The sequence below is a fragment of the Mandrillus leucophaeus genome, unplaced genomic scaffold (assembly GCF_000951045.1).
Source record: "Mandrillus leucophaeus isolate KB7577 unplaced genomic scaffold, Mleu.le_1.0 Scaffold12, whole genome shotgun sequence".
NCBI lineage: Eukaryota > Metazoa > Chordata > Mammalia > Primates > Cercopithecidae > Mandrillus > Mandrillus leucophaeus.
In genome coordinates, this window is record NW_012100320.1 from 6,149,172 (window position 1) to 6,161,977 (window position 12,806).

The 12,806-nt window shown below is 42.7% G+C and overlaps 1 protein-coding gene across 2 annotated transcripts in view; it reads left to right on the forward strand.

Annotated features, from left to right (window-relative positions):
- Window positions 1-12,806, forward strand: part of MAP2K5 (mitogen-activated protein kinase kinase 5) — a 261,608-nt gene continuing 248,802 nt past the window's right edge. For both annotated transcript variants that reach the window (XM_011968648.1, XM_011968652.1), the window contains exons 1-2: window positions 1-697; window positions 7,270-7,318. In XM_011968648.1, the coding sequence (XP_011824038.1) occupies window positions 563-697; window positions 7,270-7,318 (184 nt within the window). In that variant the 5' untranslated portion in view covers window positions 1-562. The remainder of the gene's footprint in view (window positions 698-7,269; window positions 7,319-12,806) is intronic.

Consider the following 12,806-nt stretch of genomic DNA (forward strand, 5'->3'; position numbering starts at 1 on the left):
CGGGTGGCCGGAGCTCAGCCTGCGCGCGCCGCGCCCTGTGTCTCCGGGTGGGGCAGAAGACTCGCCCCTTGACCCTCCCGTGGGGACTCTCCATGGTGTGGCGGCCCTGGGGCTCTTTCTTAATAGCCCCAGACTGAGTCCCTCCAGTCGAGGACCCTCTCCTAGTCCACTGACGAGCGGTGGACACCTGCCGCTGTATCTCCCCTAAACCGAGTCCTTGCCCTGCCGCCTCCTCACACCCACGCGGCGGCAGAGAGCTTCACCATAGCGTTCGCTCAACTCCAGAACCTTCCGACCTCAGCTAGTTCCTGCGGGCCTCTGCGCGCTTCCCGGTGCACCCTCCCCGGGAGACACCTCAGACCCCCGACAGCCTGGGCAGGCTCGGTGCCTGCAGGTGCCTGCCTGATCACCCCTCCCCTCTTCCCACCCCCTCATCCGCCAGTCCCTTGTTTTCACCCTCTGTCCTCTGCCCCTCACTCCCCTTGTCACCTCTTGGAGCCTCTTCCTAACCAGCGGCCAGTGGGTATCCTCTACCCAAGGATGTGAGCCTCTTTAACCTGTAATGCTGTGGCTAGCCCTTGGCCCTTTTCCTGCCATGGAGAACCAGGTGCTGGTAATTCGCATCAAGATCCCAAATAGTGGCGCGGTGGACTGGACAGTGCACTCTGGGCCGCAGTTACTCTTCAGGGATGTACTGGTGAGTGGTAATCTCAGTGTCCAGATCCCAGCAAGGGGGACTCAGGGACTTGAGCAGTCAGCACCTTGACCACTGGTGACCTGAGCTAGTGGCAATGGCTACTGCTGGCTTCCTGTGGAGGCAGTTTTATTGCTTCAGGCACAGCATTGATAAATTGCAACCACTGAAACCTGGCAAATGTCTAGGACCCTGGGGAGATAGATCAAGCTGACTGAACCCCTGCCCTCAGAGAGCTCATAGCCCGGGCTGGGACACACATATAGTGACAACCACGCAAATGGAAACAGCTGAATCTAGAAGAGATGTTTTTTTCCCCCAAGTGTTTCAGGGAATGTCCCTGGACAGATTCCAGCCCTGTTTTTCTACTGAGTTCTCTGAACTTGGTGACCAGCTGAGAAAGGGAAAAAGGACAACTTTAACTTACCGTGTTTGAGCACACTGTTTAATTTATTTATTTTGAGGCAGGGCCTCAGTCTGTTGCTCAGGCTGCAGTGCTGTGGCACGATCTCGGCTCACTGCAGCCTCTGCCTCCTGGGCTCAAGTGATTCTCCTACCTCAGCCTCCCGAGTAGCTGGCACATGCTACCACACCTGGATAATTTTTTTATCTTGTAGAGATGAGGTATTGCCATGTTGCCCAGGCTGGTCTCGAACTCCTGCGATTTGCTTGGCTCGGCCTTGCCAAAGTGCTGAGATTACAGGTGTGAGTTACTGTGTCCAGCCTGAGCAAACTTAAAGCATTATTGAATGTAAGACGTTTTATTTAGAAAAACATGCTGCCCATGATGGTATGACATATCATCCGTTATTAAAATCAGTCCAATTTCAGAGATAGTAAAATTGAGGGAAAATGTGCATCTTATAATTGGTGATATTTTACTTTCAGATTATTCAGAATATATTTCAAATAAAATGATGGAATTTTAGAGCAGGGTGTAACACTGTAGGTGGCCTGTTTCTTTTTTGCAGATGGTTACTGAGGAGCAGTGAGGTGAAATGGCTTTTCCAAAGCTGTGAGCTCAATACCAGAACTAAAATTGTGTTTCATTGACTTAGTAGGTTTATTTCCCTACATGTTGCAGCCACTTCTGATCTTTCTGGTATTCATTTGAGATAGACAGGGTGCCTTGTGGCCCATTCTACATGCTGAATAACTGAAGCATGGAAGACAGAAGCGGACATTCCGAAAAGCACATTGCTAGCAGCAGATCTGTAATGGAACTTGCCTGCAAGTTAAGAGTGGGCAAGGTGGCAGGATCTTGGGAAGAGGAAGATTTGTGATGTGATTTTTCATTGTCTTGGGTAACTCAGTCAAAATTTGATTTCTATAACTTCATTTTGAGTTCTGGATGTTACTGACTGCCCAGGCCATGCACATTTTTGGGTGCCTTGGCTGAGAGCTTTCCATATTGTGCATCAAATGCCATCCTTCTCTTTGTAGGCAGAGTTCTCCACACAGTCACGCACACACAGATTTCCCCTCATGATAAGGCCCAGGCTCCTTCACATGGTCCTCTGAGCTCATCTGGATTGGCCCCTGTCTGCCTGGCACCTGTGTCATCTCTCATCACAGGCCTATAAACTTCTGTGCCTCACTTATATAGGTTGATTCTCAGTTCTCCCAGGTGTCCAGACTGTCTACAGTCTGCCCTTCACCGGCCGATTCCCACCTGTCCTTCCAAGCCAAGTTGTGCTTTTTCTCTGTCATTCTTGGTTATATGCCCCACCTCTCTGTTGCCACAGCTTTGTGTGGGTCCCCCAGCAAAGCACATGTTTGATCATGATACTTTGTCTCCTCCACTAGATGGTAAACTTCTGGAGGAGATAGGTATGTTGGTTTTTGTTTCTTCATAGGACCCCAGAATACTTGTTTAAGAAGGGAACTTAAAAGAGGATGCATGCAATTATGGTTCTGTGGACAGAACATGAGGTTTAGAGTCAAGGAATTTGGGTTTAATTGCAAGCTGTCCCGCTAACTAGGCAAGTCAGTCTACCTGTCTGAGCCTTAGTTTCCTTATTTGTAAAACAGGGAAACTTGTACCTTCCTCAAAGACTTGGCAAGATTATGTGAGATTGTGACTGTGATGAGAAAGACGGGCTTTCTCTTACTCATTTAAAACAATGGAAGGTTGATTATTATGTGATTATATTATTTGATTATGTGATTATTTCAAGAACAGCCCAGTGTTTAAGACCACAAACTCTGGAGCCAAGTTGTTTAAATCGCAAGTTGTACTACTAGGGCAAGTATCTTCTGTATCTCAGTTTCTTTATTTGTGAAAAAAAAGTTGGGGAGGGGTGAAAGTAATGCCTACCTCCTAGAGTTCTGAGGACTCCTTGAGTTGATACATGTAAAGCTCTCAGAAAAACTTAGCACATAGTAAGCGCTCCATTAGTGTTGTTATTATTGATGGGATTGTTATTATAAGGGATTGGACTTGGGTCTTCTGTTTCTTGAGCATCTCTAAGTTGTACCAGGCTCAAGGCTGACTGGCCTAACAGGAAACACTACACAAGTGGCCCCACCACTAGAGCTCAGCATGCCAGGTGCCTGCACACTTTTGGCCAGGTAAGCCCAGGTGGAGCATGTTTTGTCAGGAAGGCCTGACGAAGGACCTGTGGCAGTGGGTGTTCAGTGCTATCTCCTAATGATCCATTTTAGCAAATGTTCAAGCCCAGATCCTGGCAGACTCCTGCGATCTGTTCTCCAGGTTCACTTCATCTCTTCATCAAGAAAAGGCAAGAACCAACAGACACGTCAGCATCTCTGGCTTGGAACCTTAATCTTTAAAGCCACGTGGAACCTGGAAGAATCGCCTCATCTAATTCAGACTCATTTCAAATGAAGAGGCATGAACCCCACAGGGGCAAAGTACCTTGCTAAAGCCACACAGCTAATTTTTGGCAGAACCTGACACAGATGCCGGAAGCAGGTTGTAGTCACCTAGTCAGCCATAACTAAGTGTTTCGGACCTGAAGTCAGCAGTTGAGGGCTCCAGTCACTGTGCATCAAATAGCTAGGAGACCCTGGACAAGTCACTCCGTCTCTCTGGGCCTTGTCTTTTGTCTGAATCACCAGGGACGGGCTTAAGTATGGAGGCCGACCTGACCCTCAAAGGTAGAGACATTTGGGTCTTCGGTTTTGCAGCTTTCTGTGTTTCTCTTTTTCCCTGGAGACTGAGTTCCTAGTTTTGGGAAAACTGTACAAGAGGTTCTGTTAGTGTGTGATGAGAGAGAATGCTCAACCCTCTCCCCTCTTCTTTTTGTATCCTGTGGTCTCCAAGCTCAGATTTCCCCTCATCTATAAGACTTCTGGGCCAGGAGTGGTGGCTTAGGCCTGTAATGCTAACACTTTGGGAGGCTGAGGTGGGTGGATTGCTTGAACCCAGGAGTTCGAGACCAGCCTGGGCAACATGGCAAAACCCTGTCTCTACAAAAAATGCAAAAATTAGTAGGGCATGGTGGCACACACCTGTAGTACCAGCTATTAGGGAGGCTGAGATGGGAAAATCTCTTGAACCCAGAGGTTGAGGCTATAGTGAGCCGTGATTGCACCACTACATTTCAGCTTGGGTCACACAGCGAGACCCTATCTCAAAAAAGAAGAAAACACACACGCGCGTGCGCGCACGCTCACACACACACACACACACACACAGATTTCTGTCTAAATTGAGTGTGATTTTTCCTTTCTCCTGAGTTACCAAATACTATTTGCTATTTATGTCTTTTGTTTGGTGCTTATACTCTAAGTGTTTTGTATTACTAGTCTTTCAGGTTTGTCTTTATCTCTGTAACCAGTTTATAATCTTCCTAAAGTCAAGGATCAAGTTTTATTCTCCTGTAGCCTACAGCTTTGTGATCTTTATGCTCCTGGCATGTTGTAGATACTCAGTTATGTTTTGGATCTGTCAGATATTTGTCTGATTTTTTGAAAGGAAGAAGAAAAGCATCAAAAAATGGTCATCATCAAGATATGTAAACTTCAGTTTTCTTTTTCTTTCTTTTTTTTTTTTTGAGACGGAGTCTCACTCTGTTGCCCAGGCTGGAATGCAGTGGTGTGATCTTGGCTCACTGCAACCTCTGCCTCCCAGGTTCAGGTGATTCTCCTGCTGTAGCCTCCTGAGCACCTGGGATTACAGGTACACACCACACGTCCAGCTGATTTTTTTGTATTTTTAGTAGAGACAGGGTTTCATCATGTTGGCCAGGCTGGTCTCAAACTCCTGACCTCAAGTGATCCACCCACTTTGGCCCCCTGAAGTGCTGGGATTATAGGCGTGAGCCACTGCACCCATCCTGGTTTTCTTTTGAGACCTTCTTTAGGTTAGGTACATGTTATATTGTTGAGAGTAGAAGTCACTTTAGCTGGAAAATGTATATAAAATCATCAAATGTACCCTGCTTTAAAATGACTAGTAGATATTCCTGATGTTTAAACTTCTTACCTCTTTGTCATTATGATAGCCCCACTTTATTTGCTTTAGAGAACAAAGTGGTTGTGTTCACATGATTCTCTCACTCAAGTTTGCTTTGTTCTTTCTCCCTTTTCCTCTATCAGATGAGAAGCATGTGTAGCGCCTCATTTATGTCGATGGGCTAAGGCATGCCATTGCCACTGAGCAGGTTTTCATGTGGTTGTTAGAACTCTGCAGTTTGATGGGGTCTGCTATTCCGAAGTGGGAAGGAGCTTAAATTAGTTTGCTAACACTATAGAGGCAGAGTTCACATCTCAAGATCAGAGTTTCCTGGAAATAACTGGTGATAACTTAGAGAGTTGGGGATGGAGCAGTTGTTTTCCCCTCATTTTGTTAAACCTACACTGGCTAGAATGGGTGTTCAATAAAAACTGCTGAAGGATGAAGTCAGTGAGTGAATCACCATCCTCCACTGATTGTTGGGTACTGGAATTTCAAAGTTTTATTTTGAGGTAAGCTCTGTAATATTCCAGTCATAGTGTTTTATTTATTTACCAGACACTAGTAGGGCACTTGCCATGTGCTAGACACTCTTCTGAGCACTTTACAAATACTAACTCATTTGGTAGGTACAGCTAAGATCTGATATTACATATGAGGAAACTGAGGCACAGAGCTTTTGTGGACTCAGTTGTGCAAGAGAGCTAGCATCCAGCTGTAGTCGTTTGGCTGCAATTTCATGTTTTCAGGCTTTCCACTGGATTGCCTGTGTGCTTTGTTCTGTACTACCTTTACAGTTTCCTGTCCATAAATACTTTCTAACTATGAGAGTGTAGAAAGAATTTTTTAACACTAAAATCTTTTATAGATACTTCCTCAAAAAGTTGATGTTTCATTTGTGAAGACTAGAGTCGGAAAAAAAATAATCTCTTTTGGCTGTAATAAGCAAGGGCTGCCTAAGTTCTCTTTGATCAGTTTTATATTCACAGATTTATTTTTGAAAAAAAAAAAAAAAAACACTATAGAGGCAAGACTATTATGCAAATTGCCACTGCAGCAAAAGCTTCTAAAGAATTGCCTTTAGAAGGAAGTTGCAGCCGCCACTCTGCTAAGTGCCCTGCTTGGAAAGGCTGTGAGCTCCCTGCTGAGAAATACTGCAAGCGGCTTTGTCAGCCGGCTGCCTGGTGCCAGTTCTGGTGCAGCCTGGGAGGGACATTGTGGCAGAGCTCCCGGAGAGAAATGAGGTTTGCAGGCCATTGGAGCTGGACTGGACGTGATGGAGGGTCACTTTCCCCAGAGTTTAGGTGTTCTGTGCTTATTCAATTAAGCTGTCTCAGTATACTAAATTTCATGTGTTTTCAACTTTAGAGATTTATTTAAACATTGATGTCAGATTATATACACTTTTTAGATTTTTGTTTTAGGCTAGATTAACCTTGTTTCGGTGTCATTAAGTATGTTTTCTGTTGCTTAAGAGTAAAGGTTGATAAGAACCGTTTATGTTAAATGTAGCATAATGGGTTTATATCATCACAGAAACTTGTGTGTTGAACTACCATTATGAGTGCGAGGCACAGCGTTGCTTGTTGTATATCAGGAACTACATTTGTTGAATGTCTTCAATGTACTAGGTCTAAGCTTATGTTTATTAGATTAATTTTACACTACCTCTGTAAGTATTACTAGACCCATTTTGGAGGGTAATCAGATTGAGGCTCAGAGAGGTTAGGTGATTTTTTTTCCAAGTCATTCGTTTAATGATAAGTGCAGAGCAGAGATTCATGCCTACGTCAGTCTGACTCTCAAAACCCCTTTCTCTTTCAACTGTATTGTATTCCACAGCATCCCATAGAAGAAACCAAGTTTTTGTAAATACACAACAGTGTATTTGTATTTACACTGTTGAATTGAGAATAAAATATTATGTTATTAATAAAATGTGGAAAAGGTTTCTTAAAGATTTTTCTTCCTGGAATAGAGATTTAAACTCTGGGTTTATGTTGCTGGGCTAAGTGTGATTATGAGCTAATGTTTTTATAGTTTATGCTAACGTTTCAAAAATCTTTCCCAGGTTCTCATATTTCCTCTAGGATTTGCCACATGTTAGCAATAAAGAAGATGGCTAATTGTGTTTCTTTATTCTTTCTTTGTTTAGGATGTGATAGGCCAGGTTCTGCCTGAAGCAACAACTACAGCATTTGAATGTAAGTCTGGCTTATATACTTTCTTGACTATTCCTTTCTGCAGTCATTTTTTAAAGGGTTTATGGGTTGCATTATTTTAGAAACTGACAAAAACACATTATTTATGACCATCATATGGTACATTTAAATATTTATAAATTAATACAAGTTTAATGATGATACTGAACTAATATTTTCTTATTTAATCATATCTTGGGTGAGCATATTTCTACAATATAGCTTTAATTACCAGCATGACCTTTATCTGCTCTTGCTCCTGATTGTAATAATATTACGGGACAAAATGAAACGTGTAAACTACCTGTAGGCCAGTGATTATTGATTAAGAGATTTTAATCCATTGCTGCTTTAAAACATGGAAGCAAAGTAGAGCTTTTACCGTGAGCATTACATGGAACAATTGTGTTTTAGTGGGGCTTGGCAGGGATGCTAGATGGTAACAGGAACACTTCAGGTCTTTAGTGCTTCCTTTCTCCCCACAGTTGACCTGGGGACAGGGCCAGGGTGACTTGGGGACTAGAAAACTGTTTTGACATGAACCAGGTCATTGCAGAGGACATCATGGAATGACTCATGCTAAGATGAGATAGTCAGTAGCATAGGGGCTCAGATGCTGAGAGGGATGAAGTAAGGATTTAGAACTGTAATTTTTTTTTTTAAGATGAGGGCTACTTTTTTTTTTTGCCACAAAGTCTTGCTATGTTGCCCAGGCTGGAGGGCAGTGGTGCAATCTCAGCTCACTGCAACCTCTGCCTCCTGGGTTCAAGCAGTTCTCATACCTCAGCCTCCTGAGTAGCTGAGATTACACGTATGTGCCACCATGCCCGATTAATTTTTGTATTTTTAGTAGGGACAGGGTTTTGCCATGTTGGCCAGGCTGGTCTTGAACTCCTGACCTCAAGTGATCCACTCACCTCAGCCTCCCAAAGTGCCGGGATTACAAGTATGAGCCACTGAGCCTGGCCAGAGGGCCACTTCTTAACGTTGAAAAATTTCAGTTTTTCTGCATGATAGGATACTTTTTTGTTTCTGTTTTTTATGAAGATGGTTACTTATAGAGAATACAATGGGTACTTCCTTTTTAGAGGATAATTTGGCATTTCTTATCAACATATAAAATGTGCAAAACCTTTGACTTAGCAGATCCACTTTTAGGAAGCTGTTCAACAGAAATAGCTACACATGTGTTGAATGCCCTTCAAACAAGGTGTTCATTGTGAGATGATGATGATTATTATTACTGTTTTTAGAGACAGGATCTTGCCTTGGTGCCACGCCTGGAATGCTGTGGCATGATGGCTCACTGTAACCTCGAACTCCTGGCTTAAACAATCCTCCCACCTCAGCCTCCCAAATAGCTGGGACTACAGGCATGCACCACTATGCTTGGCTAATTTTTAAATTTTATGTGGAGATGGGGTCTTGCTATGTTGTCCAGGCTAGTCTTGAACTCCTTGCCTCAAGCGAGCCTCCTGCCTTGACCTCCCTAAGTGTTGGGATTATAGATGTAAGTCACTGTGCCTGGCCCATTGTGGGATTATTTATTTTGGAGATAGGATCTTACTCTTCTGCCCAAGCTGGAGTGCAGTAGTGAGATCACAGCTTGCTGTAGCCTTGACCTCCTGGCTCAGGCTTGTGGGATTATTTTCAACAGCAAAAAATTAGAGGTAAACTAAAAGCCTAGTATAATGGATTAATAAATTACAATTTATCTATAATTCAAAGCATTAAACAGTAACTAAAAAGAATGAGTTAGGATTTTTTACATTGATCTGTGAAATAATTGTTGAATAAACCAATAATGCATATAGTATTATCCCATTTTGTAAAAAATCCAACCCCGCTTCCCCAACTTTATGTATGTGTTAAAAGATAGGATCTGAAGAGTGCCTACTACAGTACTTTCCAGTGACTTACCCTGGAAAGTGGACTTGGGGCCTGAGGCTTGGGTTAGCGGGGTGGATGAATGAGCACACTTTTTACTTTATATATTTCTCTATTGTTTGAACATTTTTCAATGATCATTACCTGTTTTTAAAAGCTATAATGAGTAGAACTCTTAATGTAATTAGCATTTTGTTAGTCACATTGAACTGTGCTATAGAAAAATAGTACATCTGTCTGAAATACATACACTAGTGTTGCAAGCTTTATTCAGACTCTTTGCAGTAACTCCTTGTGGGTGCCACGGGTTTCATGGACAGTCTGATAGTTACCATTCGGAGTACTTACTATTGATAGATGCTTTGCTAAGAGCATTCCACGGGTTATCTTATTTCTTTTAACCATCACAAGATCCCCACAAAGTACTTGTTATTTTTTTGAGACAGAGTATTGCTCTGTTGCCCGGGCTGGAGTGCAGTGACATGATCATAGCTCACTGCAGCCTGAAACTCCTGGGCTCAGGTGATCTTCCTGCCTCAGCCTCTCGAGTAGCTGGGACTACAGGCACCCACCTCCACGCTTGGCTAATTAAAATTTTTTTTTGTAGAAATGGGGTCTTGCTGTGTTGCTCAGACTGGTCTTGAACTCATGACCTCAGGTGATCCCCCCATCTTGGCCTTTCAAAGTACTGGGATTATAGGTGTGAGCCACTGTGTCCACTAAGTACTTAAAAGGACTGTTATTAGCTCTGTTTTGGTTGAGGAAAGGAAATCTTCTTTAAGCAACTTGCTCAAAGTCTCGCAGCTGTTAAGTGGTAAAGTGGAATTTCTGGAGTAGTTTCCAAAGTGTATATTCTCAACCACTGTACTGGACTTGTTTTGAGAGTTGTCATAATTATTGAAGTCACATATTCTGGTTGTTCTTATGCATGGTAAAAAGAAGTTTACTTTGTATTTTGTACTTTATGCTTTTCGGGTCCCCAAAGTGGCTTGATGTGCCTGTGCCTGCCTCATTGGCTTCCAGTTAGAGTTCATAATAATAATAATACTGATTATTTTAACGATCATTCGTTGATAGCTTGCTCTGTGCCAGGCAGTGTACTAGATGATTTGCCTAAGTTGTCAGTAATCTTTATACTGACTCTGTGAAATAGGAAAATTATACCTGTGAGGAAACAAGCTCAGAGGCCTGAAATGATTGCTGAATGTGATTGCTTGGAAGGGTGAAGCCCAGGTTCAAACATACATTTTTTTGACTATAAAACTTGCACTCTTTATCCCCAAGTGTGTCAAAAACCTAAGTGTAAATATAGATAAACCTCTACTACTACAGGTTTAGGTTCTGTGATACCGTGCTGTATCTTTTGCTCCATCAAAGGCAGCAACTCTGTGCCCATCTGCATGTGGGCCAGGTTTAGATGAAAAACAGTAGATACAAAACACACCCACAGACAAAATAATGACAGTTCTTAGTTTTTTTGTGTGTGTTTGGATTATCATTACTTTCAACTATAGACTTGAAATCCTAGGCAGGCTTTTTTCATGATTATTTTGTGGTGACTTTTTTTCTTAACCAAAAATCCAAACCAATAAGTGGAATCTATGTTTAAGAAATAATTGAGAAGATATAGCTTATAAGCTAATTTACGGGAATTTTGGAAATATTTCAGTGGCTTATGGGTATAATGGAACAACCGTTGAATAAATACAACTTTAATAAAAGAAATAGTAATACATTTTTGGTTTTTTGAAATGGTCTGGCTCTGTCACCCAGGCTGGAGAGTGCAGTGGTGCGATCTCAGCTCACTGTAACCTCTGCCTCCCAGACTCAAGCAATCCTCCCACCTCAGCCTCCTGAGTAGCTGGGACTATAGGTGCATGCCACCATGGACTGGCTAACTTTTGTATATTTGGTAGAGACGAGCTTTGACCATGTTGCCCAACCTGGTCTTGAACTCCTGGGCTCAAGCAATCCACCCTCCTCAGCCTCTCAAAGTGTTGGGATTACAAGTGTGAGCCACTGCACCAGGCCTTATAGTAATACATTTAATACTGAAAATATACCTAACACTAATTTATATCTTATACAAAAGAAATGGTGTTATAGTTAGTGATTTGAATTAAGCAACGAGAGAGGGTAGCTGTCAAATGTACCTGTTTTGTATAAATGTAGAGAAAAAGAGTTGAGTGAGTGGAAAAGAGGGGAAAGGTCAGATAATGTTACAGATTCTCCAGTTCTGAGAAATGGCGTCTCTTCAGTGAAACCTCTGGTGATTCCAGATGGCATTAATCTCTCTGCACCTTTACTAGAGCAGGGAACCCCCTCAGCCTGCGTTCTGGTCGGTGTGTGCATGTTACCTTCTCTCACTCTATTTTGAGTCACTTGGTGATATGTACCATGTTTTATTCCACTCTTTCTCTCTTCTTAGTAATGAGCTTGCTGCCTTAGAGGAACACACTTGTTGAATGAGTGGAATGTTATGTGAGTCCACATTCAAATGAAAATTATAAAATGCACATGTCTAAATCTAAATGAGTAATTTGCTTTTTTGGATTATTTGTGGTATAGCCTGAGCATGGGATATAATTGGTTGGTGGTGGACAATTCAGGCCTCCAAATTCAAATTCCCACATTTGACTGACCCAAGGGGGTCAAACCCAAGGGGCTGTATTCTTTCTGATTTCTTTTTCTGGGCATGGTGTTTCCAAGGGGAGTTAGGGCTGAATGAGGAGAGGGACATCTGTCTGCTGAACTCACCTTTTGGCTGATGGTCCTAAACCTCGTTTTCTTATTAAAAGGACCTCTTTTAGGTCCTTATTCTCCCTTACATCTAGAGCTCACAGTTCTACAGGCTGTACAAGCATGGCACTAGCATCTGCTTGCCTTCTGCTGAGGAAGCTTTTACTTATGGTGGAAGGGAAATGGGCAGCAGGCGTGTCACGTGGTAAGAGAGAGCAGAGGAGGTGCCAGGCTCCTTCAACCAACCAGTTTGTCACATGAACCAACAGCGTGAGAACTCACTGCCATGGAAAGGGCACTGAGTCATTCATGGGGGATCCACCCCCAAGACCAAAACACCTCTGCCAGGCCCCACCTGCAACACTGGGGATCACTTTTCCACATGAGATTTGGAGGGGACAAATATTCAAACCATATCATTGTGGAAATAAATTTGTAAGATAAATTCTTAGAGTTGGAACTGCTGAGACAGAGAGTACCCATATTTAAATTTCAATATCTGTTACTGCGTTTGCTCACCAAAAGGCAGAACCAATCTACACTCTCATCAACAGTGTATGAGAAGGCCCATTTCCCTCTCCAATCCCATCAACTCTGGACATTAGCAAATCTTTTAGTCAATGTCAGTTTGATAGGTGAAAAAGATTACTATATTACTGTTTTATTTTATATTTTTTAAATTGTAAATGAGCTTGAATATCTTCTCATTTGTATTTGGCTATTTGTATTTACTTCCTTTTTTTTTTTTTTTTTTTTTGAGACAGAGTCTCACTCTGTTGCCTAGGCTGGAGTGCAATGACCTGATCTCAGCTCGTTGCAACCTCCACCTCAGGGGTTCAAGTGATTCTCCTGCCTCAGCCTCCCA